This window comes from Sinocyclocheilus grahami, unplaced genomic scaffold (genome assembly GCF_001515645.1).
Source record: "Sinocyclocheilus grahami isolate Dianchi unplaced genomic scaffold, SAMN03320097.WGS_v1.1 scaffold150.1, whole genome shotgun sequence".
Lineage (NCBI taxonomy): Eukaryota > Metazoa > Chordata > Actinopteri > Cypriniformes > Cyprinidae > Sinocyclocheilus > Sinocyclocheilus grahami.
In genome coordinates, this window is record NW_015505329.1 from 1,729,839 (window position 1) to 1,754,436 (window position 24,598).

The 24,598-nt window shown below is 35.2% G+C and overlaps 2 protein-coding genes across 3 annotated transcripts; both read right to left on the reverse strand.

Annotated features, from left to right (window-relative positions):
• Positions 1-1,245: 1,245 nt before the first annotated feature.
• Positions 1,246-13,777, reverse strand: LOC107592127 (ras-related protein Rab-11A-like). The gene is made up of 5 exons (XM_016281517.1): positions 13,274-13,777; positions 9,672-9,867; positions 7,133-7,326; positions 4,772-4,852; positions 1,246-3,379 (listed from the first exon to the last, which is right to left on the reverse strand). Exons 1-5 carry the CDS (start codon positions 13,311-13,313, stop codon positions 3,237-3,239), a joined length of 654 nt encoding a protein of 217 aa, XP_016137003.1. The 5' UTR covers positions 13,314-13,777; the 3' UTR covers positions 1,246-3,236.
• A 751-nt stretch (positions 13,778-14,528) lies between these two features.
• LOC107592134 (ras-related protein Rab-25-like) lies at positions 14,529-24,556 on the reverse strand. 2 transcript variants are annotated; one of them, XM_016281529.1, is made up of 7 exons: positions 24,110-24,556; positions 23,815-23,980; positions 19,347-19,542; positions 18,091-18,284; positions 16,989-17,069; positions 16,668-16,827; positions 14,529-16,198 (listed from the first exon to the last, which is right to left on the reverse strand). In XM_016281529.1, exons 2-6 carry the CDS (start codon positions 23,849-23,851, stop codon positions 16,700-16,702), a joined length of 636 nt encoding a protein of 211 aa, XP_016137015.1. In that variant the 5' UTR covers positions 23,852-23,980; positions 24,110-24,556; the 3' UTR covers positions 14,529-16,198; positions 16,668-16,699. The 2 variants fall into 2 exon arrangements, with proteins under 2 accessions (XP_016137015.1, XP_016137014.1); XM_016281528.1 differs by lacking the exon at positions 14,529-16,198 and having other exon boundaries at positions 16,596-16,827.
• Positions 24,557-24,598: the final 42 nt, after the last annotated feature.

Genomic DNA, 24,598 nt, shown 5'->3' on the forward strand with positions numbered 1-24,598 from the left:
TATTCCGCAAATCAAATGTACCGTTATATTTGTTTGCAGGTATGTGAACAGAATACAGATTTCGAGCACATTCACAGTAATACCGTTATTTGCATGTAACGTCTATCAACCTGTTTGGTCACATACAAATGAGGCTTATGTACAAACTACTCTCAAGGGTTGATTCCTATGTTTCATTATTACCGAGAGTGTCTCAAACATGTCAAAGCGGTGAACTATTGTTTACACGGAGAAGCATAGACTCAGTACTTCATGGTGAACACGCATCTCGACTTTGTTTTGGCTCTGTGGTGGCAATGATAGTTGTGTAGTGGTTTCAATTTCAGTCAGACAGGAACATGGGGTGGGGCGGGGGGTTTAGGATGGTCACTGACGTGACCTCGCTTGGGATGAGTTACTCCAGTCCGACAGTCTGTATTTGGTAGCTTCCAGCACAGTAGAAGTGTTTCATACAGCTCTCATAGTGGTCTTAGTGCATTAGTTTGGTCAAGCATCTCCTGGTACTAGTGTTCAATTTATTGTTGATAAACGAGGGGTTTGCCATATCATAGACGAGGCTAGCCGATAATCCACGAGTCGTTTTGATTTCATAATTCAGTATCGTGTCTACACGGGGCACGCAAACTGCAGGTTTTTTCCTTAGAACATGTTCTTTGTGACTTTCATTTTTGATATTTGATCAATGTATCTATGCCATACTAGTTTTGATTTTTTGGTTATTTTCGAGAAATTGTATTGTAAATGTTTCTAATAAAACAAACTGAATAATCTGTCACTGCTACCCTGAATTCTGTTGCTCGCACACCTGATGATTTGAAACAAAACGGATTTTATTTATATATGTCAATAAAATACACAGTAAATTGCACAAATAAAAAAAAAGGGATAAAAATCACCAAAAAGTTTAAAAACAGAAGCGTTCACAGGTTCCCACGGTCACAGAAGTATCAGGGAATTTTAAAATCACCTGGAAAAGTCATGGAAATTAATAACATTTCAAAAAGCTCATAAATATTTCATCAACTAGAAATTGCTCTTTGTGGGTGCAATCTCTATACGATGAAATTCCCTTATCCGGTATTCAAGAGCGACTGGAAAGGTCATGTGGAAGTCACTGGTCAAAAGATGTGGGAACCCTGTAAAATACACAAGTTTCCAAAAGTCTACGTAAAATCTATTCACCCAAGCTTTAAAAAACCCCAACAGCTGATAAACATCCATGTTAACTGAAAATGTATAAACGTATTTGCAGTATTCAGAGTCTTTGTTCAGGAGTCCCACTGGGAAAAGAACAGGCACGATGACAGAATCTTCCCAAAGCAGTAATTATCAACGACTCCGGCTAAACTGCTGATATTCAGCATAGCAGATTGATGCCATTAGCATAAATCTTACATGCAAGGCATTTAGGGAAGCACCTCGTGTCTTTAAACAAATGACAAAACTACTATAAAAATAAAGACAAAAACACGAGCCGGCTGTCCTGTCCTGAGGCACGGAGGATCTGGACACCACCGCACACATATGCAAAGATAAAACCACACCAAAAGCCGTAGAAGACAGAAAAGGCGGGACAGTGAGTGAGATCTCAAGAGAACTACTGCTCTTCGGGTTACATGTAGCAGATAACAAGAGTGGCCAGCGAGGAATTCACTGCCAGTAAGAAAACCTCAGCAGTACATCACAAGCCATCAGTTCCCCTGCCTTGCAATATAATATGGTCAATGTACCCAATCATAGAAGCTCCTATTAGAAAACTGCATCCCACCTGCCGCTCATTTTCCAAGCAGAAAAAAGCTATTAGTCAAAAACAACACCCAGAAACCAGCTAAAGCAAAACTAATCATGCTAATTTCCAACATCATAAAGTCAAAGCAGGAAAACAAACATCTGTACTCCGAGTAGGGATGGGAATCATAGGGATTTAAAGAAATAGTTCTCACAAAATAATAAACTGTGTCCTAATTTGAGTAAATTATATGATAATATGACTGGATGAACTATTTTTTTTATAATTCTGGCACCTTAATTCATTTGTAGTAATTTAAGGTAAAAATTAAAGAACATTTGGAACACGGAAACAAATCATAAATGAATATAATAATAAATTATCTTTTATATAAATTATCCTATGGGGAGAAAAAGCACCACACAAGTGACATGCATACCACAAATGGTGTGTTTTCGTACTTTCAAATGTCAAAAATAATATGCCGAAAGTTCATTGCTGATGTTAATGCACAGCCGGGAATAAATAAGATGCATACTGGTCATCATGACAACAAAAACTTTAAAGCGGCTCTATATTGTATATTTTATTATGCATAAAATAGCATAGATTTAGAATGCATAAGTTCAAGAAACGATAACCAAATCAAGTGTCATAAAAATAATCAAACAATTTAAGAACTTGTCAACGATTCCCAACCCTAAATCTGAACATACTGTACTCTTATTAAACATTACAGCACATACAGCCATTAACTTAACCCATTAACATTACTCTGATCCACAGAAAACACTCCCAGCGCTTGTGCAAATGAGTGCCATGACTGGAAGGAGAAACCCTTGAGAAATTCTGATCAATAATCTAGTGACGGATAAAAGCATGACAAAAAAAAAAGCAAAAACACCACAGAACAACAAGATCATATTTGCATTCAATAAATACAAGAGGGCCGTTACAGTGTAAGAATTGAGCGAACTATGATGACTACAGTGTGAATTTCTCAGGTGTTGAGATGCATGGAAAAGATGTCAGACTACTTCTGCGCTGGCACACTAAAGGAAAAAGAATATACAATTTCACAAGTGAATCCCCATTGTGATCAGAAACCATTCAAGAGTTACTTAAAAGTAGCATTACACATTCTAAGCACTTTTTCTCACTCTTCCAGCCCGTTGTTTGTAAGCAAACTCTGTGGCAAAAAGTGCAGGAATAAAATAAAAAGAGCAGCCACGTCTGAGCGCCCCAGCTAACTGCTCATTTCTAATAAGTCTGAAACAAGAAGCATGGCCTCTCATTTCTGAGAAAATCTTTGATCCATTCAATTTCAATATCTCTTGTTCTCCAATTTTGAAGATTATTACTCACTGATTCTGGGCATAACTAAGCAAGTCTGTTACATACGTTAAGCACACCACGCACAGGGAATACAACGGTCATGGTCAACCTTGCAGCCCAGCCCAACAAAGTTGACGATTTTCCCCAGATTCCATGGTGGCGCTGTGGCAGCTCAGTTATTCTGACAGCAAGCACCCTGCTTGCCCGAATTCTGTGTGGGCTGCACGGTAATGGGAACCACTCTGGAACCACTGGGGGAGAAGCTGTCATCGCCACGCCCTGACATCTGCCTCTGGGACACGATACGGTAGATTTCTGTATGAGAGAGAGTCGGAATTCAGAGTTCAGCATGATGTAGGGTTGCCTGATAAACGTGATCTTTCATGTTTGTTATTTACAGTGCAACAACTTTAGCTACGGTTCATAATGACACATAGAAATGAACAGTGTAACACAGTGTGGCTGAAGAGAGGTATATCCCAGGCCAAACAAAGAAGAAAAACGGCAAAAAAGAAAATCACTATTTCTGCGTGGCAAACTTTTAAAGTTTGACCTCAAAACACCGTTTCATTCATTCACAGCAGAGGATATCTGTGGTGTGGAGTTTGACGCCATCTAGAGTTAATACTAAATAACATACAAAAGCACCCTGGAATCTAAGAATACATTTCGTAAAATAGATGTATAATTTTAAATAAATAAAAATATAAATGAGAAAATCATTCCTTGTTTTTTTAGGTTATTAATAATTTTCAATTAAGCAGATCCTCGAAACCCCAAATTCTCATTACTGTAATGTGACAAAACAATGCTATTATTTAAACTATAAATGATATTTATAAAGTAATTGTAATTATTATGCTTTATTTCTAAATTAAAAACCTTTCTGGGTGATTTTTGTATTACAGCAATGACAACTGTTTTTTTTTTCAAATATTTAAAAGGAATATCTCATGAAAAAAAATCTGTCAATTTGCATGATTTGAGTAAATTATATGATAATTTAGATTTTTTTTTAATGAATTATTTCTTTATTATTCTGCTTATTGCTTAAATTTTACTTCTTTTTTTCATTAGTAATTCAAGGGGGGGAAATATATTCCATTCTTTTACCCTTACAAGTCCCTTCTGAAATTAGTAATACATAAATTATTAATATTTAACAACAAACAAACAAGAACAATAATAATTTTTTAATAATTGTTTTTGGAAAGCATCACAGAAGTGACAATTATACCACAAATGGTGCATTTCCACTTTTTAGGGGTGGGAAACAAATCACGTGCCTGAAAGTGTTTTTTGCTGATGTACATATTGTACATTTTCTGCATATTTTAATATGATTCAGTTGAGCAGAATTGAATGTCAGAAACATCCAGTTAATAAAACAACCAGGTCACATTTCTCTCTAAAATTAAAAATGTACAACATTTGAAAATGACCCTCATTGAAAATGAATCTCATTATGGCAATGCATCTGGATGTTTACCTTTTGAGTATTTTCATGTCCATGTTTTTTTATATAATCAATATATTAAATTATGCATAACTACTTTGCTATTTAAATACTACTACTCTCATTACAGTAATAAGAATGTTTTTAATTTTTTTTTAAATGACTGGTACATGTTCTTCACAGTTTTCATGAGATTCACCTCCAAAAGCTTTGTGATATTCACCCTACTAGATGATTTGTTCAGGACTGACCTGTAAGAACGGTCTGAAAGGCAAGTTCAACATTAGAAGAGTCCAGCGCTGAGGTCTCCAGGAAAGAAAGTCCATGCTTCTCTGTAAATCACACACACACACACAATTCAATGTGGACATCTCTAAACACAGAAAAATATAAAAGACGTTTTAAATATATCTAGCTTCCCAAATACATTATCATAAACAAAAAAGGCATAAATATTTAGATAGAACATAGACCAGCTAGCAAACTCCATTTCTGAGATAAACAAGTAGCATGCGATATAAACAAAAATCATTACTGCATTCAGTACTCAAGATAACGGAGAAAAAGGTTAACAGCAGGTATCACAAAACGCAGCACCAGAAACACCAAAGTCATGGTGTATCAAAACTTAAACAAGCTATATCTTGAATACACTGTAGTTGACTTAGGATTAAAGTATTTGCCAAATGTATAAATTAGGGACGTTCATTTTAACCGGTTAACTGACCGTAAGAATTCTGACCGATTAATACAATCAGTTAAATGGTTTAAAAAGTCATTTAATTATAAATTTTTTTCAGTAATTTATCAAAATATTTAAAAAGGTTCGCTGCATGGTTAAAATACACTACGCGGAAAAAAAGAAAGTGTTTTTTAGGGAAAAAAAAAAAAAAACATAAGTCGCGTGTAAGTTGCATTTTATTGTTTCATTCAGAAATGGGCTTAATGCCGAGGCGAACCGTTTACAAACATTATAATAAACACTGTAAACATAGCTAGGCTATTTTAGTTCCCCTCACTCCACAACAAATCCTTTCAATTAACAGTATTTAGAAAAGAACAAGAATTACAAATATAAGAAGCTATAGCAATTTAGACAAGCCAAAACAACTTAATTTAGGCTAAAACGAAACTGAAACCAAAGTTGGGTCTCTCATTCCACACAAAATCAAATGTTTTCGTATTTGCAATGTATTTGAATGGCAAATTATTATTTATTATGTAACCTAGGCTTCACTTGCGTTCCAATATCCACATAAAATAATGTTTTGCATAAAATCACGGCGGTGCGGTGATAACACTTAACGGCACAGATTTTACTACATGTTTTACTACATAGATTTTTTCCCCATATGTTTGACTGACTGTATTTTTTATTTTATTATGATAATGAACAGGCTGCATTGTCAAGGTAGCAAAGCTTAACTGTGCGCGCAATCACTTCCATTTTTTCCTTCTAACAGTGGAAGAAACTACTCCTTTTAGTCCTAAAGATAGTCGGAATTGTAAAAGGTTTGCCTTTAATTGTGTACATTCACAATAAAAACAAATCTTTGTGCTTTTGTAAAATAAGCCTAAAGAAAAATAGGATGCCGCTTTCTGTTGTCTGTTTCCTTTCGCACAGCACAAAAATGAACCGAAACTCTGCATACTAGGATACTTGTTGCACAGTTTCTTTCATTTTCTTAATTTATTATTTAAGTAAAAAAATGTGTTTCTCGTATAGGCCTATTATATATATACATACATACATACATATATATAGCCTAGCTTTATTATGTTTTTCTCCGCAGGCAGAAGCGCTCCAGATGCGTGATATATGATATGATAATGAAAATCCTCATGTTTGTTGTTTGCTGCTTTTTCCGCATGTAAAATTAATCCCCGGGAAACAAATGGTAGTATTTTTTAACGGGTCACAGACACTTATCCTTTCTAATTTAATTCAATTCTAATTTAAAATAATCTTGTCGGTTAATCGGTTAACGAGCGTCGGTTGTCGGTTGGGAAAATAACCGAAATGAACATCCCTAAATGCAAAGTAATTATAACAGCATCATGGTATGAAGCTACATTTGCCAATTACCACCCTATATTACTAATAAAACAATGAAGATAGCAAAGTATGCGGAGAGCATTGTGACTATATTGCTAATGGAATGCATTACACATAAATGAGTAATGCTAAATCAACATTGCCTAAAAATAGTTTACACAATAGAACATCATTTTATTAACAGTACTGCTTTAAAGGTTATATTGAAGTAGTGTTCAACTTCTCAGAGCCCAGAGAAATTAACATACAATCATTTTATTTCCTCAGCCAATAAGCCTTGAACACTATCAGCACCTCTGTGACCTTTAAAGGCATTCCAAGTGACCTTTTTGGTTTTTACCAAGGGTGTTTAACAATTATTTAGTTAACAAAAGTGGCATATTAGGTCTTATATTTACAGTGAAATATTTAGTTAAATACAATTCATTACTATGTTCTGACTCCTTTATATAAATCTAGCGTTTTCAGATATCATTTTATAACTTTGATTTGCCAGAAATAAAAACGTCAACTCTTGAGTAATTAAACTAGCTAATAAAGTCCTCACAACACTAACCTGCAAATGCTTTGGATTCATCCATAGGAACGGCCCTCAGATGGCGCAAGTCACTTTTGTTCCCTACTAACATGATGACAATATTGCTGTCAGCATGATTCTGCAGCTCTTTCAGCCAGCGCTCGGCGTTCTCATAGGTCAGGTGCTTGGCAATGTCATAGACCAGCAGGGCTCCTACAGCACCTCTGTAATATCTGTGAACACACACACACACAGACATTTGAAAGATGCATTCATTATTCAGCAACAAATAACACATTTCTTCCACAATCTAAGGTGCCCAATAATAGTGTGATTACCAAGGAATATTTGGCTGGTCATATGATCACAGTTACGGTGTGTGAAATAAAACAGCTGTTATTAAAGTCTTCATCTTATCTGAGGGTACATCATTAGAGGCCAAACAGTGTTGTTTTCTTATTATTCAAATGCTTCCTACTTCATGCGAGTCTACGTACTCCCATTGTACTATACTTTACTTTAAAAAGGCAAGCATAAATGATTAGAAATCTGGCACAATTATCCACCTTACATTTTTAATATAAGAGCGGGCTAGGCAATTTTTACCCTTGAATGTGCATTGTTTCAGGTGGCAGTTGCTTCCAGTTATTTTAACTATGCAAAAACAATCTATATTATTTTAATTTATTATCATAATCATGAACGCATATGGTTTTAAAAAGTACTGCACTTTGTTATTCTTCTAGTTACCTCACACATCTGAGCTTCCATGTTTATCAATTATTATTTATAAAATACACTATTTAAAACTTTTTACACATATCTAGTCAGGGACAGAGTGCAAGCATGGTCATCTAACATAATTCTGTATTTTTAGCCAAGCAGAATTAAGAATATTTCTATTCTGGTTAATGAACAGTACTTTATGTTAACTGGTCATCATACGTCTCAGAAGAAATAATTAAAAAAACGCACTATTTTAACTCTAATTTGGCTTTGTTTAAGGTATTGTGAGAGTATTGTATTGTAAGATCAATTATTGTCTATCAAATCTTGACAAGAGTGAATTTTTTATATGCCTAATATATCTATATTTTTAACCAACAGGCCTAGAAATTAAATCATTTAGTTTAATACGAGAATTAATTAATTATTCTATTTATACTTTTTTCCCCAAGCACATTTTACCAATTCCAAACCACATCAATCTTAATAATTGTACCTGTAAACGATTGTACCTTTTTGCACACAAAAAGTATTCATAACATTACGGTTGAACCACTGAGGTCACATGGACTATTTTATCGATTTCCTTACTCCCTTTCTGGGCCTTGAATGTGTCAGTCACATTGTTGTCTATGCAGGGTCAGAAAGCTCTTTCATTAAAAATCTTAATTTGTGTTCTGAAGATGAATGAAGGTCTTACGGGTTTGGAACGACATGAGGGAAAGTAATTAATGATGGAATTTTCCATTTTTGGTGAACTATTCCTTTAATAATTATGCATATCTGAATATTAGCCTTTTTTTTTTTTTTTTTTTACTTCCAGCCATTGTTAACAACCAGTGTTGTGGGTAACGCATTACAAGTAACGTGAGTTACGTAATCAGATTACTTTTTTCAAGTAACTAGTAAAGTAACGCATTACTTTTTAATTTACAAGAGAATATCTGAGTTACTTTATTAAATAAGTAACGCAAGTTACTTTTTTTCCAATTTATTGACTGGCAGCTCTCCTGTCCCCATGTTGACAGAAATCAGAAGATGTTACTGTAGTTCTAAAATAGATATGAATATGCATTAATTCATCTCACTCACACACACAAAAAAAAAAACACAGATTCAGTATTCCTCAAAATGAATAAAAATAATGCAACTCAGAATATGACGCAAACCTGCAATAATTAAATGTTAAACAACACAAATATCCTTTATGTATTTAATCCCATTCTATTAACCAATGTCTTTGCTTCTGACCTTCGATGATCCAGTTCAACCGTACTAATAAGCACAAATGACTCTAGACAAACATTCGTGTGTTTTTTAATTGCTGAAGTGTGTTGAAATTTCTTCTTCTGCATTCTACTGTACGGACGTAAATGTACTTTCCCTTCAGCCTGAGGCTTATTCATTTCACTTTTGGTGTGAAAGGCTTTTATATTTGCCAAAAATGTTTCTTTTAAAAACAAACAAGCAAGCCCTGCCCAGATTTTAAAAGTAACGTAACGCATTACTTTCCATAAAAAGTAACTAAGTAACGTAATTAGTTACTTTTTTATGGAGTAACGCAATATTGTAATGCATTACTTTTAAAAGTAACTTTCCCCAACACTGTTAACAACTATAAATCACTTATAAATGACTATGTACAAAATTAACAAAAAACTAATTGTTAAACCATATGATCAGAATATTGACTTGCCGAATAATTATGCACACACTTTTTTATTATATATTGATTTTATTAACTATTACATTTTATTTAAAAATTATATATATATATATTTTAATTGTGCACAAAACAAAAGACATTTTAAAATTAGTTGATGTCTTGTTAAGACTCTATGAAGACACTTACGCTGATGTGATGGCCCTGTATCTCTCCTGTCCAGCCGTATCCCAGATCTGGGCCTTGACGGTCTTGCCCTCCACATGGATGCTGCGTGTGGCAAACTCCACCCCGATGGTGCTCTTGCTCTCCAGGTTAAACTCATTGCGGGTGAAGCGAGAGAGCAGGTTACTCTTGCCCACACCCGAGTCGCCGATCAGAACCACTGTGAATGAAGAGGACACGGGTGCGTGAGATCAACAGATTTTTATGGTGCTTTTAAACGCTATTGTGTTTGCTATTGTCCCTGGAGACACACATGACACTGTAAGAGCTCTTTCAAGCAGATTCAATTTGTGCGCTTGCAGGAACCGGCCTCCCTCCGCCGCACAACAGCAATTAGATTTGAATACTTCACACACAAAGGGTGTGTTTCCACAAAGCTTTTAACAATGAATGAAAAGGGCACGACTGAAGAGCAACTCCCTTTTTCACCCACACAGGTAGGACTTACGAAATACTGGGAACGTTCTGTGTCTCCTGCTGACAATGGCAAAAATGGAACAGATATTACTGAGAAATTATATTTACAGTTAAGTTTAGTAGTTTAGGGCCGGTAAGATTTTTTGAAAGAAATTAATATTTTTATTCAGCAAGGATTCATGAAATTGATCAAAAGTGACAGTTAGAGACATTTATAATGTTACAAAAGAGTTCTATTTCAAATAAATGCTGTTATTTTGAACTTTCTACTTTTAAAAAAAAGAAAAAATGAGTCAGTTTCCACAAAAAAAAATTTATATTAAGCAGCAAAACTTTTCAATATTGCTAATAATAAATGTTTCTTGAGGAGCAAATCAGGATATCATAATGATTTCTAAAGGATCGTGTCATATTAAAGACTGGTGTAATGGCTGCTGAAAATTCAGCTTTGCATCACATGAATAAATTATATTTTAAAATATCATATTCAAAAAGAAAAAGTTATTTTAAAATTGTAATATTTAATTACTGTCTTTACTGTATTTTTGATCAAATAAATGCAGTCTTGGTGAGCAGCAGAGACTTAAAACATAAAAATCTCACAAAATAGTGTGTGAATTGTTTTTAATCTTTTTTTTTTATGAAATCAGTGCAGCCTAGGTGGGCATACTGTAAGAGATAAGAACAAAGCTTTTAACAATGAATGAAAAGGGCACGACTGAAGAGCAACTCCCTTTTTCACCCACACAGGTAGGACTTACGAAATACTGGGAACGTTCTGTGTCTCCTGCTGACAATGGCAAAAATGGAACAGATATTACTGAGAAATTATATTTACAGTTAAGTTTAGTAGTTTAGGGCCGGTAAGATTTTTTGAAAGAAATTAATATTTTTATTCAGCAAGGATTCATGAAATTGATCAAAAGTGACAGTTAGAGACATTTATAATGTTACAAAAGAGTTCTATTTCAAATAAATGCTGTTATTTTGAACTTTCTACTTTTAAAAAAAAGAAAAAATGAGTCAGTTTCCACAAAAAAAAATTTATATTAAGCAGCAAAACTTTTCAATATTGCTAATAATAAATGTTTCTTGAGGAGCAAATCAGGATATCATAATGATTTCTAAAGGATCGTGTCATATTAAAGACTGGTGTAATGGCTGCTGAAAATTCAGCTTTGCATCACATGAATAAATTATATTTTAAAATATCATATTCAAAAAGAAAAAGTTATTTTAAAATTGTAATATTTAATTACTGTCTTTACTGTATTTTTGATCAAATAAATGCAGTCTTGGTGAGCAGCAGAGACTTAAAACATAAAAATCTCACAAAATAGTGTGTGAATTGTTTTTAATCTTTTTTTTTTATGAAATCAGTGCAGCCTAGGTGGGCATACTGTAAGAGATAAGAGGAACACTTACATGTAAAATAATAAAAGATGCTTCAAGGACATCAAATCTGATATATTTAGATTTGTGAAAGTGAATATGATTTCAAAGCTTTTGTTGAGGGAAAGATTATTAGTAAATGACATAAATTCCAGTCTATTCATCACACAGAGATGTTGTGAGACTTCAGAAGAAGACTTGGAACTTAAAATGAAGGTGATTAAATAATGACAATTTAAAAATTGTATTCAATGTAAACCTGAAATAACTTGGGTTAATGTTGCCAACTCGTCAACATGAATCAAGAACAAAATCCATAACAGATGTCTCAGCTAATAATAATATCTGAGTTAGGCACACAGGAATGCACTAGAGACTACTGCTTGGTTTAAAGCTAGTGGACAGACCTGTTTAAAGAGCAGAGCGGTGATTTAACAGCACTGATTGATTCATGGTCAAACAGCAAAAGGTGCACGGACAGCTTAGACCAGAGGTGCCCAAACTCGGTCCTGGAGGGCTGGTGTCCTGCAGAGTTTAGCTCCAACTTGCCTTAACACACCTGCTGGGAAGTTTCTAGTATGCCTAGTAAGATCTTGATTAGCTGGTTCAGGCGTGTCTAACTGGGGTTGGAGCTAAACTCTGCAGGACGCCGGCCCTCCAGGACCGAGTTTGGGCACCCCTGGCTTAGACACACACGGAGGTCAAAGGCAGAACTTTGACTAATGAAAGTGTCAAATTCATGGACATAACCACCGCAGACATCAGATTAGTCAAAATAATACCATTAGCATTCACTTCAGCAGTCGATTACTAAGGGAAATTCTCAAACGTTTACATTTGATCTCCTTCAATCTTGAATAATTGGTTACATATCAAAAATAGGACAAATGAATGATCCGAGTGATCTTCTGAAGCAAAAGAGATTTGATTCATTAGAATAAAGGAGAGTTTTTAAAACCTCCTGAATGCAAACCCATCCTGAGAAGGACCTGGTTTATACAGGTATAACCGGTTTAACTGTGCTTATATTGCTGACACTATTAAGTTTAGATGGTGCACTTTCAAGCCTATATGTTCAAAAATAGGGGGTGACAATTAAAGCTACATGAGAATTACAACGCAAGACATATTAGGAGAAGCCAATGATGTTGTGTGTTATAAAATCAAGCAAAAAATGGCACTTAGAAATTATTTAAATGTATGCATTTGCCCTGTTGGGAAATCCATAGTAAGAAGGTAGTTGTGTTTTGGAACATGACACTTAAGATGATCATAAGCTGGTTTGCCTGCCACCATGTCCTAAAAACCAGCTTGTCCAGCCAAAGCCAGTGTGACCAGCTGGTTTTTTGCTGGTCCAAGGTGGTCTAGCAGCGACTGAAAAACTTGGGCCTGCTTGAAACAGTTGCAAATCACAGCTTGGATATGCTAATCTGTGTTTTAGGATAGAAAAAGAAGACATCCTATGACAAGGCAGCTGGTGTGCCTCCCACCATGTCCTAAAAACCAGCTTGTCCAGCCAAAGCCAGTGTGACCAGCTGGTTTTTTGCTGGTCCAAGGTGGTCTAGCAGCGACTGAAAAACTTGGGCCTGCTTGAAACAGTTGCAAATCACAGCTTGGATATGCTAATCTGTGTTTTAGGATAGAAAAAGAAGACATCCTATGACAAGGGAGACAAAGCAACACATGAAGACGACATGCAGGAGCTCTTCTGAAAGTCAGCTGCTCTTGAAGTACATAAACATAAACGTGGCGCTCACCTTTAAAGAGATAGTCATACTCGTCCTCTCTACCCGTCATGGCTATAATCTTCTTAACGGCTTAATAACAAGTCCGTGTTTTCAGATATACAGACGTTATGCTCTTCTGGAGAACCACAAGGCGCTCTTCAAGGAAACTTTGTTTATGAGACGCATCAGTTGATCACTTGCGCTTCATTACTACGTGCGTTTCATGCGTTAAAGACTCTCAGAATCCAAAAAAGTATTTCCTTCTGTCGACGGGTATAGCGTACATAAAGTAGCCGTTAAGAAAAACAGGTTCCGAATACGCTAAACATTGCAGCTAATCAACTTTGACACGATGTTGCCGAGCTACCTCAACTAAGTTTCGCCCTGCTGTCTCATCTCAAGGCAAACACTTACGTCATTGTGCTGCGATGTAGCCCCGCCTTTCCGATGATCTTATTGGCCAACTAACCTGTCTATCACACGAGTGTGCCTCTGTGACCCAATGAAATGTTTGATGGGGCTTCCGTACAGGTGTGTAAGGTCACAGGTGTGTCTTTTATAGTTGTCGTCAGGCAATATAAACACAGAGTATAATGATACTAAAATATAATCAATATACGCCTTTGAATAAAACTATAATGTATAATAAAACACGAGGTAGCCTATCAGTACATTAGAAAAATAGCTTAAAAAAAAAAAGCAGGGGCCACGGGTATATTTGAGGTGTGCTCTTCCACATTCAACAGCGTGGCTTCACTCTGCTTCACAGAAGATGATGGGAGGGACCTGACAATGCCACGTAGGAGGCAATGAGGCAGGGCTGTGCACCATTCAGAATTACACACATGAGATTATTAGTCAGTCATCAGTGTTTGAAAATGAAATGCCACTTCAGTAGAAATGTAATTTATATATTCTTTCAAAAACAAAAACGATATATATATATAAACTGAAAACTGGAGTAATGAATGCTGAAAATTCAGCTTTGCCATCATAAATTATATTTTCTAAATAGAAAGCAGTTCTTTTGAATTGTAATAATATTTCACAATATTACTATTTTTACAGTATTTTTAATTAAATAAATGCAGCCTTGGTGAACATAAGAGACTTCTTATAAAGTTCCAGTTAAGAATTGATATATATATATATAGTGGTGTATTTCACAATTAATATAAATAATCATAATTATTCCAACATTTATGATTGCCAGTTCCAATTCAAACTGGTCAAATCTATTAATATTCCAAGTCATATTTATTGAATGATGATGATTCATAAATATTCAGTGTGCATTTTCAAACTTTTGTGAGTAATCAGATTTATTTCCCTTTTTTGTTGGTGTTGTTTGCAAACTGCACTTGAGACTCACTGTGAAAAAAAACCCAATTCAGATATTTTTCACACATAGTTCTGCTTTAATTCTTATTGGAAAATGACATGCTCTGTATATTTCTTTATTGTGTTAACAGCAGCAACTGATAGGGTAGTAGATGCAGTGTAATTTTTCTCTGTGAAACAAAAGTTAAATGTGTCCAGAAGAGTTCTCATCATTTTAGTGACAATGGCATAAATTATAAACCAAGTATGAAAAATGTCCGGATTTTTCATGTTATTCGATTTTTTACAAAAATGTATTTTGTCCCAAGGGGGGTGTTTTGCCCCACAGTTTGGGGGAGAGGGGGTTTAAAATCCCCCCAGTCTGACAAAGCAATTTGGTTTACACATTTACAGCTAAATCAGAGTACATGCATTATTCTTTCAAAATAATATAATCAAATAATTATGAATTACAAAATTATAATAGCCTACAAATATTGTTAGCTAATGCTAACTGGTTAGCTACCTGATGCTAACTTGAGATCATTTTTAAATATAAAGTCCATATCATTTAATCCAACCAACTAGTTAGAAAACATTTGATGGGGAAACAAAGGATTTGATGTTCAGGACAGAGTAACTAACAGTAATTCAGCAATGCCCACAGATTAGGTTTGAAAAATGTTTTTGTCAATCTGAAAATATAATTATAGTTTTGTTAAATAAGACATACTCCCTATCTACAGGCCTTACTATTCTCATATCATATATAACTGTGATGTTCTACAAAACAACAAGCTTTAAAACACTTGTGAAATCCGTTTTCTCTCAAGTTCATGATCACCAGTGTAAGCTTCATGCTGAATATTTATACATCACTCTTGTCAATGTAGCCCATATTTACAACAAAAATGTATCTTGATTTATGGTTATTTTGGGAAAAAGAGTAGGGGGGCATTTCCTCCCTCTACCCTAATACCTGCAGCATCAGCATTCGTTTATAAAGATACAAATCAACACTTTGCTTATAAATCGTTTTTATGTAGATTTTAATAGCACAACATATGAAATTCGTGCTGATTAGTCTTAAATAATAATAAAAAAATCTTTACCACGTGTGTGTGTGTTTTCAATTATCTTCATTAGGCGAGTTGAATAAATCAAATTAAAAACTAAACAGTCTGGATGAACAAGTAAATCAAAAAATATGTTCTTTCCTCAATCTTACGCTAATTAAAGTGATAAGGTTATTTGTCCAGCATCTATTGATCTTAATAACTTGAGTAAGATGAAAAGCTTGTCGTATTCCTCATTTGTAAGTCTCTTTGGATAAAAAATGATGTTAAGTGAATATATGCAAGTATATTCAAAAAAGAAAGAAAGAAAGGTTTGGCATGACATTTCATAAATAATACAAACAAAAATCTCTTACTGAGAGGGAACATTTAACATTTAAATTCATTAAAATTGACATTAATCCTTGTCAAACCTGACAAACATTAAAATGCCTTACATAATATTTAACAATACAAATACGGCTGTCAGTCAATGAAATGGATTTCCTTTCGTTTTTTATCATACTCTTTCTCAATGATAACTCTACTGTACAAGCTGAATTCACAACTCCATTAGGACCCTCATAAGGTCCTTCTATTCGATATGTTCTTTCACAGGTTCTTACAGCAGGCCTGCTTTTCCTCCTGTGCGTCTTCTGCTGGAGCTTTAGGCTGGGATAATGTCACCGCATTGATAGAGCCTCGGGTCACTTCTTTGCTGCTCACCTTTTTATGGATTTCTGAAAGAAAGCGATCAAACAACGACAGCATGATTATGATAATGAAGCCAAGTGCTTACACTATTTCAAGCCCGACTGAAGAGGAGAAACCCAGAGGGCAGGAAACACATGTAAAGTACATGTAAATATGGTGTGATGTGTTCAGAATAAACAGTAGCTACCTGTAAGCACAGTGTTGAACGCTGCCTCGACGTTTACTGACTCCAAAGCAGAGGTTTCCATGAACAGAAGTGGCTGTCAGTCAATGAAATGGATTTCCTTTCGTTTTTTATCATACTCGTTCTTTCTCAATGATAACTCCATTAGGACCCTCATAAGGTCCTTCTATTCGATATGTTCTTTCACAGGTTCTTACAGCAGGCCTGCTTTTCCTCCTGTGCGTCTTCTGCTGGAGCTTTAGGCTGGGATAATGTCACCGCATTGATAGAGCCTCGGGTCACTTCTTTGCTGCTCACCTTTTTATGGATTTCTGAAAGAAAGCGATCAAACAACGACAGCATGATTATGATAATGAAGCCAAGTGCTTACACTATTTCAAGCCCGACTGAAGAGGAGAAACCCAGAGGGCAGGAAACACATGTAAAGTACATGTAAATATGGTGTGATGTGTTCAGAATAAACAGTAGCTACCTGTAAGCACAGTGTTGAACGCTGCCTCGACGTTTACTGACTCCAAAGCAGAGGTTTCCATGAACAGAAGATCATTATTTTCTATAAAAAAGAATGATGAATATCAAGATTGATTTTGGTTGACAAAGTCAGTATTGTGTTAAATGATATATAACATATACTCTCTAAGAGAAGTCCGTAAAAATACAACCCAATGTACTATGAAGGAACTTTCTGTACTAATTATTTTTTTGTTTAACCCATCATTTGAATTATGATTTGAGGGTTTAATGAAATGTCTGTAAATTTTAACAGAAAATGAACTGGTGATTTTAGGACATTATCCATTTTATACAGATTTTATTTTCTTACAGCGGGGGTTCCACTGAATTAAAAAAAATAGGTTAGACTGGATAATAGACTAGAAATGTAAACTACATTCATTTACATTTCCGTTAACTCTAAAACACAATGCAATGCAGTGCAAAATTCAAAATACAGGTAAACACCTTCAAAGTTCCTTCATATTATTCAGTACATTGCGCCTGATTTACAGTACATTTTTACTGGTTTTCTTTAGAGTGAAGTTTTCTTTTTTTTTTATTACTGGCCCTGTATATGGGTGTATAGTGGCTTATTTTACAGTCAGGAGTGCATAGAATATAAAAAACATAAATTTACTATAAAAAATGGTGGTAATCAATTTATAAAACTATCAATTTAGGTAATCTTTTAAAATGTAGTCAAACAAAAATGCAATAATTTCTTTTATTTTTAATTAAAACATGGAGGAAGTATTTTAATATTCCTTAAAAATGTTTAATAAATGTTATAATAATAATAATTATTATTATTATTACTTTAAGAAGTACATTCTACTGTGCAATAGTAATATACATGATTTCATAATTTCTCCAAGTTAGAAAGAACATTTATTTTGGCAGGTTGTAGAGAAAAGCTGAGTTTCTGTGTTTTTTAATAAATTGTATTATTATTATATTTGTTGTAATTTCTTCAAGTTAGGTGGAACTTTCATTTCGAAGGGATGTCGTGAAGACCTTTGAGTTTCTGTGTGAATTTTGTGTAAACTGGTATAATATAATAAGGTGTCTTCAGTAATGACCTGCAAAGTCCTTTGCGTCCGCTGTTGGAACAGATCGTACTGCTGACAGGTCCGTTTTGTTGCCCACAAGCATCACTATGATATGAGGATCTGCGTGATCGTAGAGCTCCTTCAGCCAGCGCTCGACACTTTCATACGTCAAGTGCTTTGAAATGTCATAGACTAGTAGAGCTCCAACCGCTCCTCGATAATATCTGAGATATAGGAAAACAGATCAGATCAGATCAGATGACTGGATTAACTTCCTTTTTTGAGTGAGCAGAACACTGTCATAAAACATGGTCATAAGCAAGATCACATAATGAAGACGGTTTAGAAAAACAACAGGTGAGAAACTAATTGTATAGCAATGGGTGGTGAAACATGATGTGTTACATTTTTCTAAATTTGCTAAAGAATAGATGAATGACAATTTACATGCAGTTAATAATGTATTTGCATACAAACATATTCAGAGTATGAGAGAACTACTTAAAGGGACAGTTCACCTGAAATTCTATTATTATGTCAAATTTAGTTCAATTAAAATAAATGTCATCAGCACATCACCGGACTGCTTTTTTAGTTTTCAAAATAAATTCATATTTTTGCATTAAATTGATCAAAAGTGATTGTAAAGACTTACACATTGTTACAAAGCATTTCTAAATGTTGTATTTTTTGAACATTCTATTCAGTAAAAAATATAAGAATAAAGATAAGATAATAAGAAGAAATGTTTCTTGAGAAGCAAATCAGCATATCAGAATGATTTCTGAAGGATCATGTGACACTGAAGACTGGAGTAATGATGCTGAAAATATAAATAAATTACATATTAAAATGTATTACAGAAATAAATTACATTTTAAAATATATTCAAATGGAAAACTGTTTCGTTTGCAATAATATTTCACAGTATCACTGTGATTTCTTTTACTGTATTTTTAATTAAATAAATGCAGCAGAAGAATGAGCAGAATAGACTTTTTTCAAAAACATTAAGAAAATCACACCTACCCCAACAGTAGTGTATAATGTAAGTAAGAAATACAAATAATTAACTACAGTAAAATAAATCAAATGAATTTATTTTTATTTGAGCTCACAGCTATGGTCACCATTCCCTTTTATGAAAAAGTGTTTTATGTTCCACAGAAGAAGAAGAAAACAACAACAACATGATACTGAGTAATTTACATAATTGTCATTTTTGGGGAACTATGGGCATGTTTACTTGTTTAGCACCACCATTTATTATACCATGTTAAACTCACGCAGAAGTGATGGCCCGGTACCGCTCCAGTCCGGCAGTGTCCCAGATCTGAGCTTTGATGGTGAGACCGTTTAGCTGCACAGTTCTTGTGCTGAACTCCACTCCGATGGTCGTCCGGCTGTCATGATTAAACTCATTCTTGGTGAACCGTGACAGCAAGTTGCTCTTGCCAACGCCAGATTCTCCAATAAGAACCACTGCAAGAAAACATGGAGGTGCGTATGAGTCTGGAAAAGCTTGGTGTATTAAGCTACCAACTACCAAAACTACTGCGTGGTGTATTAAGCAACATTCAGTTGTGTAAAATCAACAATTAGTTGTGGATTAAAAAGCCAGCCACTCACAAACTCATGATGTAATTTGTTGTCTTGGACTTTTGTGGCAAGTAACTCTTCAATAACAAGTGCAACATTGAGAGGCAAAATGTACTGTACAGTCACAAATCTGCATCATTATTATGAAATAGTTCAAGCTTGTTGTTCATTAAAACTTGAGACAGAAGAAGATATAATCATCATATCCTTCTTTCAAAACAAACCAACACTGGATGAACAGTAAGTCCCAGTATAGCACTCCTTATGAAAACTCAGAATGACTCAAACATGTCAAAAGTAAAATCAACACTCCACCCATGTAGGATTATTATGACATTTCTGGGATTGGAGTTAATTTATCATATTATGTCAGGAGAGGGGGCAATTATGCACATAAAAAAGGAAAAATAGTATTAGAAAACAAGAATCATACAAGGTTTAAGCATACAGGTGCATCTCAATAAATTAGAATGTCGTGGAAAAGTTCATTTATTTCAGTAATTCAACTCAAATTGTGAAACTCGTGTATTACATAAATTCAATGCACACAGACTGAAGTAGTTTAAGTCTTTGGTTCTTTTAATTCTGATGATTTTGGCTCACGTTTCACAAAAAGATTATGGTGAGTCTAAAATTAGAATATGGTGACATGCCAATCAGCTAATCAACTCAAAACCCCTGCAAAGGTTTCCTGAGCCGTCAAAATGGTCTCTCAGTTTGGGTCACTAGGCTACACAATCATGGGGAAGATTGCTGATCTGACAGTTGTCCAGAAAACAATCATTGACACCCTTCACAAGGAGGGTAAGCCACAAACATTCATTGCCAAAGAAGCTGGCTGTTCACAGAGTGCTGTATCCAAGCATGTTAACTGAAAGTTGAGTGGAAGGAAAAAGTGTGGAAGAAAAAGATGCACAATCAACCGAGAGAACCGCCGCCTTATGAGGATTGTCAAGCAAAATCGATTCAAGAATTTGAGTGAACTTCACAGGGAATGGACTGAGGCTGGGGTCAAGGCATCAAGAGCCACCACTCACAGACGTGTCAAGGAATATGGCTACAGTTGTCGTATTCCTCTTGTTAAGCCACTCCTGAACCACAGACAAGGTCAGAGGCATCTTACCTGGGCTAAGGAGAAGAAGAACTGGACTGTTGTCCAGTGGTCCAAAGTCCTCTTTTCAGATGAGAGCAAGTTTTGTATTTCATTTGGAAACCAAGGTCCTAGAGTCTGGAGGAAGGGTGGAGAAGCTCATAGCCCAAGTTGCTTGAAGTCCAGTGTTAAGTTTCCACAGTCTGTGATGATTTGGGGTGCAATGGCATCTGCTGGTGTTGGTCCATTGTGTTTTTTGAAAACCAACGTCACTGCACCCGTTTACCAATAAATTTTGGAGCACTTCATGCGTCCTTCTGCTGACCAGCTTTTTGAAGATGCTGATTTCATTTTTCAGCAGGATTTGGCACCTGCCCACACTGCCAAAAGCACCAGAAGTTGGTTAAATGACCATGGTGTTGGTGTACTTGACTGGCCAGCAAACTCACCAGACCTGAACCCCATAGAGAATCTATGGAGTATTGTCAAGAGGAAAATGAGAAACAAGAGACCAAAAAATGCAGATGAGCTGAAGGCTACTGTCAAAGAAACCTGGGCTTCCATACCACCTCAGCAGTGCCACAAACTGATCACCTCCATGCCACGCCGAATTGAGGGAGTAATTAAAGCAAAAGGAGCCCCTACCAAGTATTGAGTACATGTACAGTAAATGAACATACTTTCCAGAAGGCCAACAATTCACTAAAAATGTTTTTATTGGTCTTATGAAGTATTCTAATTTGTTGAGATAGTGAATTGGTGGGTTTTTGTTAAATGTGAGCCAAAATCATCACAATTAAAAGAACCAAAGACTTAAACTACTTCAGTCTGTGTGCATTGAATTTATGTAATACACGAGTTTCACAATTTGAGTTGAATTACTGAAATAAATGAACTTTTCCATGACATTCTAATTTATTGAGATGCACCTGTATTATAGAAGTCTATAAGAAGTATTAAAGGAATATCTCACCCCAAAATGAACATTTGCTGAAAATGTATCACCTTCAGGCCATCCAAGATGTAGATGAGTTTGTTTCTTCATGGGAACCGATTTGGAGAAATTTAGCATCACATCACTTTCTCACCAATGGATCCTCTGCAGTTGTCATCTTGTGAAGTGAAAAGTGGATTGTTTATAAGAAACAAATCCATCAAGGTCTTTTACATTTACATTTAATAATTTAGCAGACGCTTTTATCCAAAGCGAACAGCATTCAAACCAACAAAAGAGCAACAATATAAGTGCTGTGACAAGTCCCGGGTAGTGTAACGCAGCACATGTTAGAGGGTCAAGTTATTATTATTTTATATTGCTTATATATTAAACAATATTATGGACTCATATTTTAGCCAGAAGCAACTGTTTGAAGTTAAAACATGATGAGTTATAGTGATGAGTTACAAACATGCAACTTTTCACTTCACAAGACATTAATTGATGGACTGGAGTTGTTTGCTTTGCTTGTGGATTATTGTGAGGTTTTTATCAGCTGTTTGGACTCTCATTCTGACGGCACCTATTCACTGAAGAGGATCCATTGGTGAGCAAGTGATGCAATGCTACATTTATCCAAATCTGTTCCCATAAAGAAACAAACTCATCTTCATCTTGGATGGCCTGAACATTTTCATTTTCAAAAATTTTTTTGGTGAACTATTCCTTTAATTAATGCACAAATATCTGTTTGCAATTAAAGTGTTAGATATTTGAATGTAATTTCAGATTAAACCACCAGCACAGGTGATAAACATGGCCCTTTAAATGATCGTGATCTTGCATGTTTTAAATCGTTTACTTTAAAACGTCCTGCTCTTTCTGCTTCAATCTAACCGTAATGAAACCAACAAAAAATGCGGGTCACTTTAAGTAGTCTGTGATTTGGTGTTATTTAAAGAATGCTCTAGCGGATCATTGTTTCACAATGGGTTTTAACAGGTACAACAGAAATTTAGCATCACATCACTTTCTCACCAATGGATCCTCTGCAGTTGCCATCTTGTGAAGTGAAAAGTGGATTGTTTATAAGAAACAAATCCATCAAGGTCTTTTACATTTACATTTAAAAATTTAGCAGACGCTTTTATCCAAAGCGAACAGCATTCAAACCAACAAAAGAGCAACAATATAAGTGATGTGACAAGTCCCGGGTAGTGTAACGCAGCACATGTTAGAGGGTCAAGTTATTATTATTTTATATTGCTTATATATTAAACAATATTATGGACTCATATTTTAGCCAGAAGCAACTGTTTGAAGTTAAAACATGATGAGTTATAGTGATGAGTTACAAACATGCAACTTTTCACTTCACAAGACATTAATTGATGGACTGGAGTCGTTTGCTTTGCTTGTGGATTATTGTGAGGTTTTTATCAGCTGTTTGGACTCTCATTCTGACGGCACCTATTCACTGAAGAGGATCCATTGGTGAGCAAGTGATGCAATGCTACATTTATCCAAATCTGTTCCCATAAAGAAACAAACTCATCTTCATCTTGGATGGCCTGAACATTTTCATTTTCAAATTTTTTTTTGGTGAACTATTCCTTTAATTAATGCACAAATATCTGTTTGCAATTAAAGTGTTAGATATTTGAATGTAATTTCAGATTAAACCACCAGCACAGGTGATAAACATGGCCCTTTAAATGATCGTGATCTTGCATGTTTTAAATCGTTTACTTTAAAACGTCCTGCTCTTTCTGCTTCAATCTAACCGTAATGAAACCAACAAAAAATGCGGGTCACTTTAAGTAGTCTGTGATTTGGTGTTATTTAAAGAATGCTCTAGCGGATCATTGTTTCACAATGGGTTTTAACAGGTACAACTATTTCCCCTCCCATACGGAGTAACTTCTCAGTGTGTTCTTATCACAATTGCTTTATGTATTGCTCTATAACTGATTTATTCTTGAGAAAATGAGAAAATACCAATATTACTCTACAACGGCAAAAACAGTGAAATGAATGCTTGCAGATCATAAAACTAACTAAACACCATCGAAAAGAGTCCAAAGCTCCATCAGAGATTTGTATACTATATGGAAGTGTCAAATCTTACCTTTGAAAACAAAGTTGTAGGCCTCATCAGACCCCATATTGTCTCTCCTGTAAGCAGATCTTCCTTCACTAATCGATGTTAGTGCTAGTGCTGCATGAGTCAAAATCCCAACCAATTCCAAGGAAACCTAAGAATGTAAGTTCCCCCTCTCTATGCAGTGGCTGACCTGAAATAGCAGAAAAACAGTAAGGAATATAAACGAAACTCCACCGTTAATGGTGGACAGTTCAGTTTTTTGTACAAGGAACTAGCCCTGTTATTTAGCCTGGCAGTTCCGCTATCAAATGTGCCTTACCTGGGGGAAGTGGGCGTGACTTTAGGTGCGCTCAAGTCAGGTCAAACAGGTAGGGCGAGAGCAGGTGCAGTCATATGAAACTGGGTGCAATAGTGCACCTGTTCAGCCAATGAAACGATGACATACACACCATATGCAACCAATCGTTCTTTTGAAGCGGTTTCTCCTAAGATCAGTAAGGCATTTGTCATGGATTACATGGTTAATTACAGCTTGAACACAAATATTATAGAGAGTTTCTGCAGGTTTTATGAAGGTAGATGTTATGCTTTTTAAGACCAGGAAAACAGAATATAAGGAATAATTTGAATGGAACACAAAACATCAGTATGGTCTATAAATGTAAATGTCTTGAAGATACAACTTCCAATCGATCTCCATTACTTTTGAATTAATTATTCAAGCTTATGGCTTGAATACCTTTGCTCCCAACCACTAGAATATGGAAATAACGTCTACTGTACCTTCTGATCACGCTACAAAAAAAAA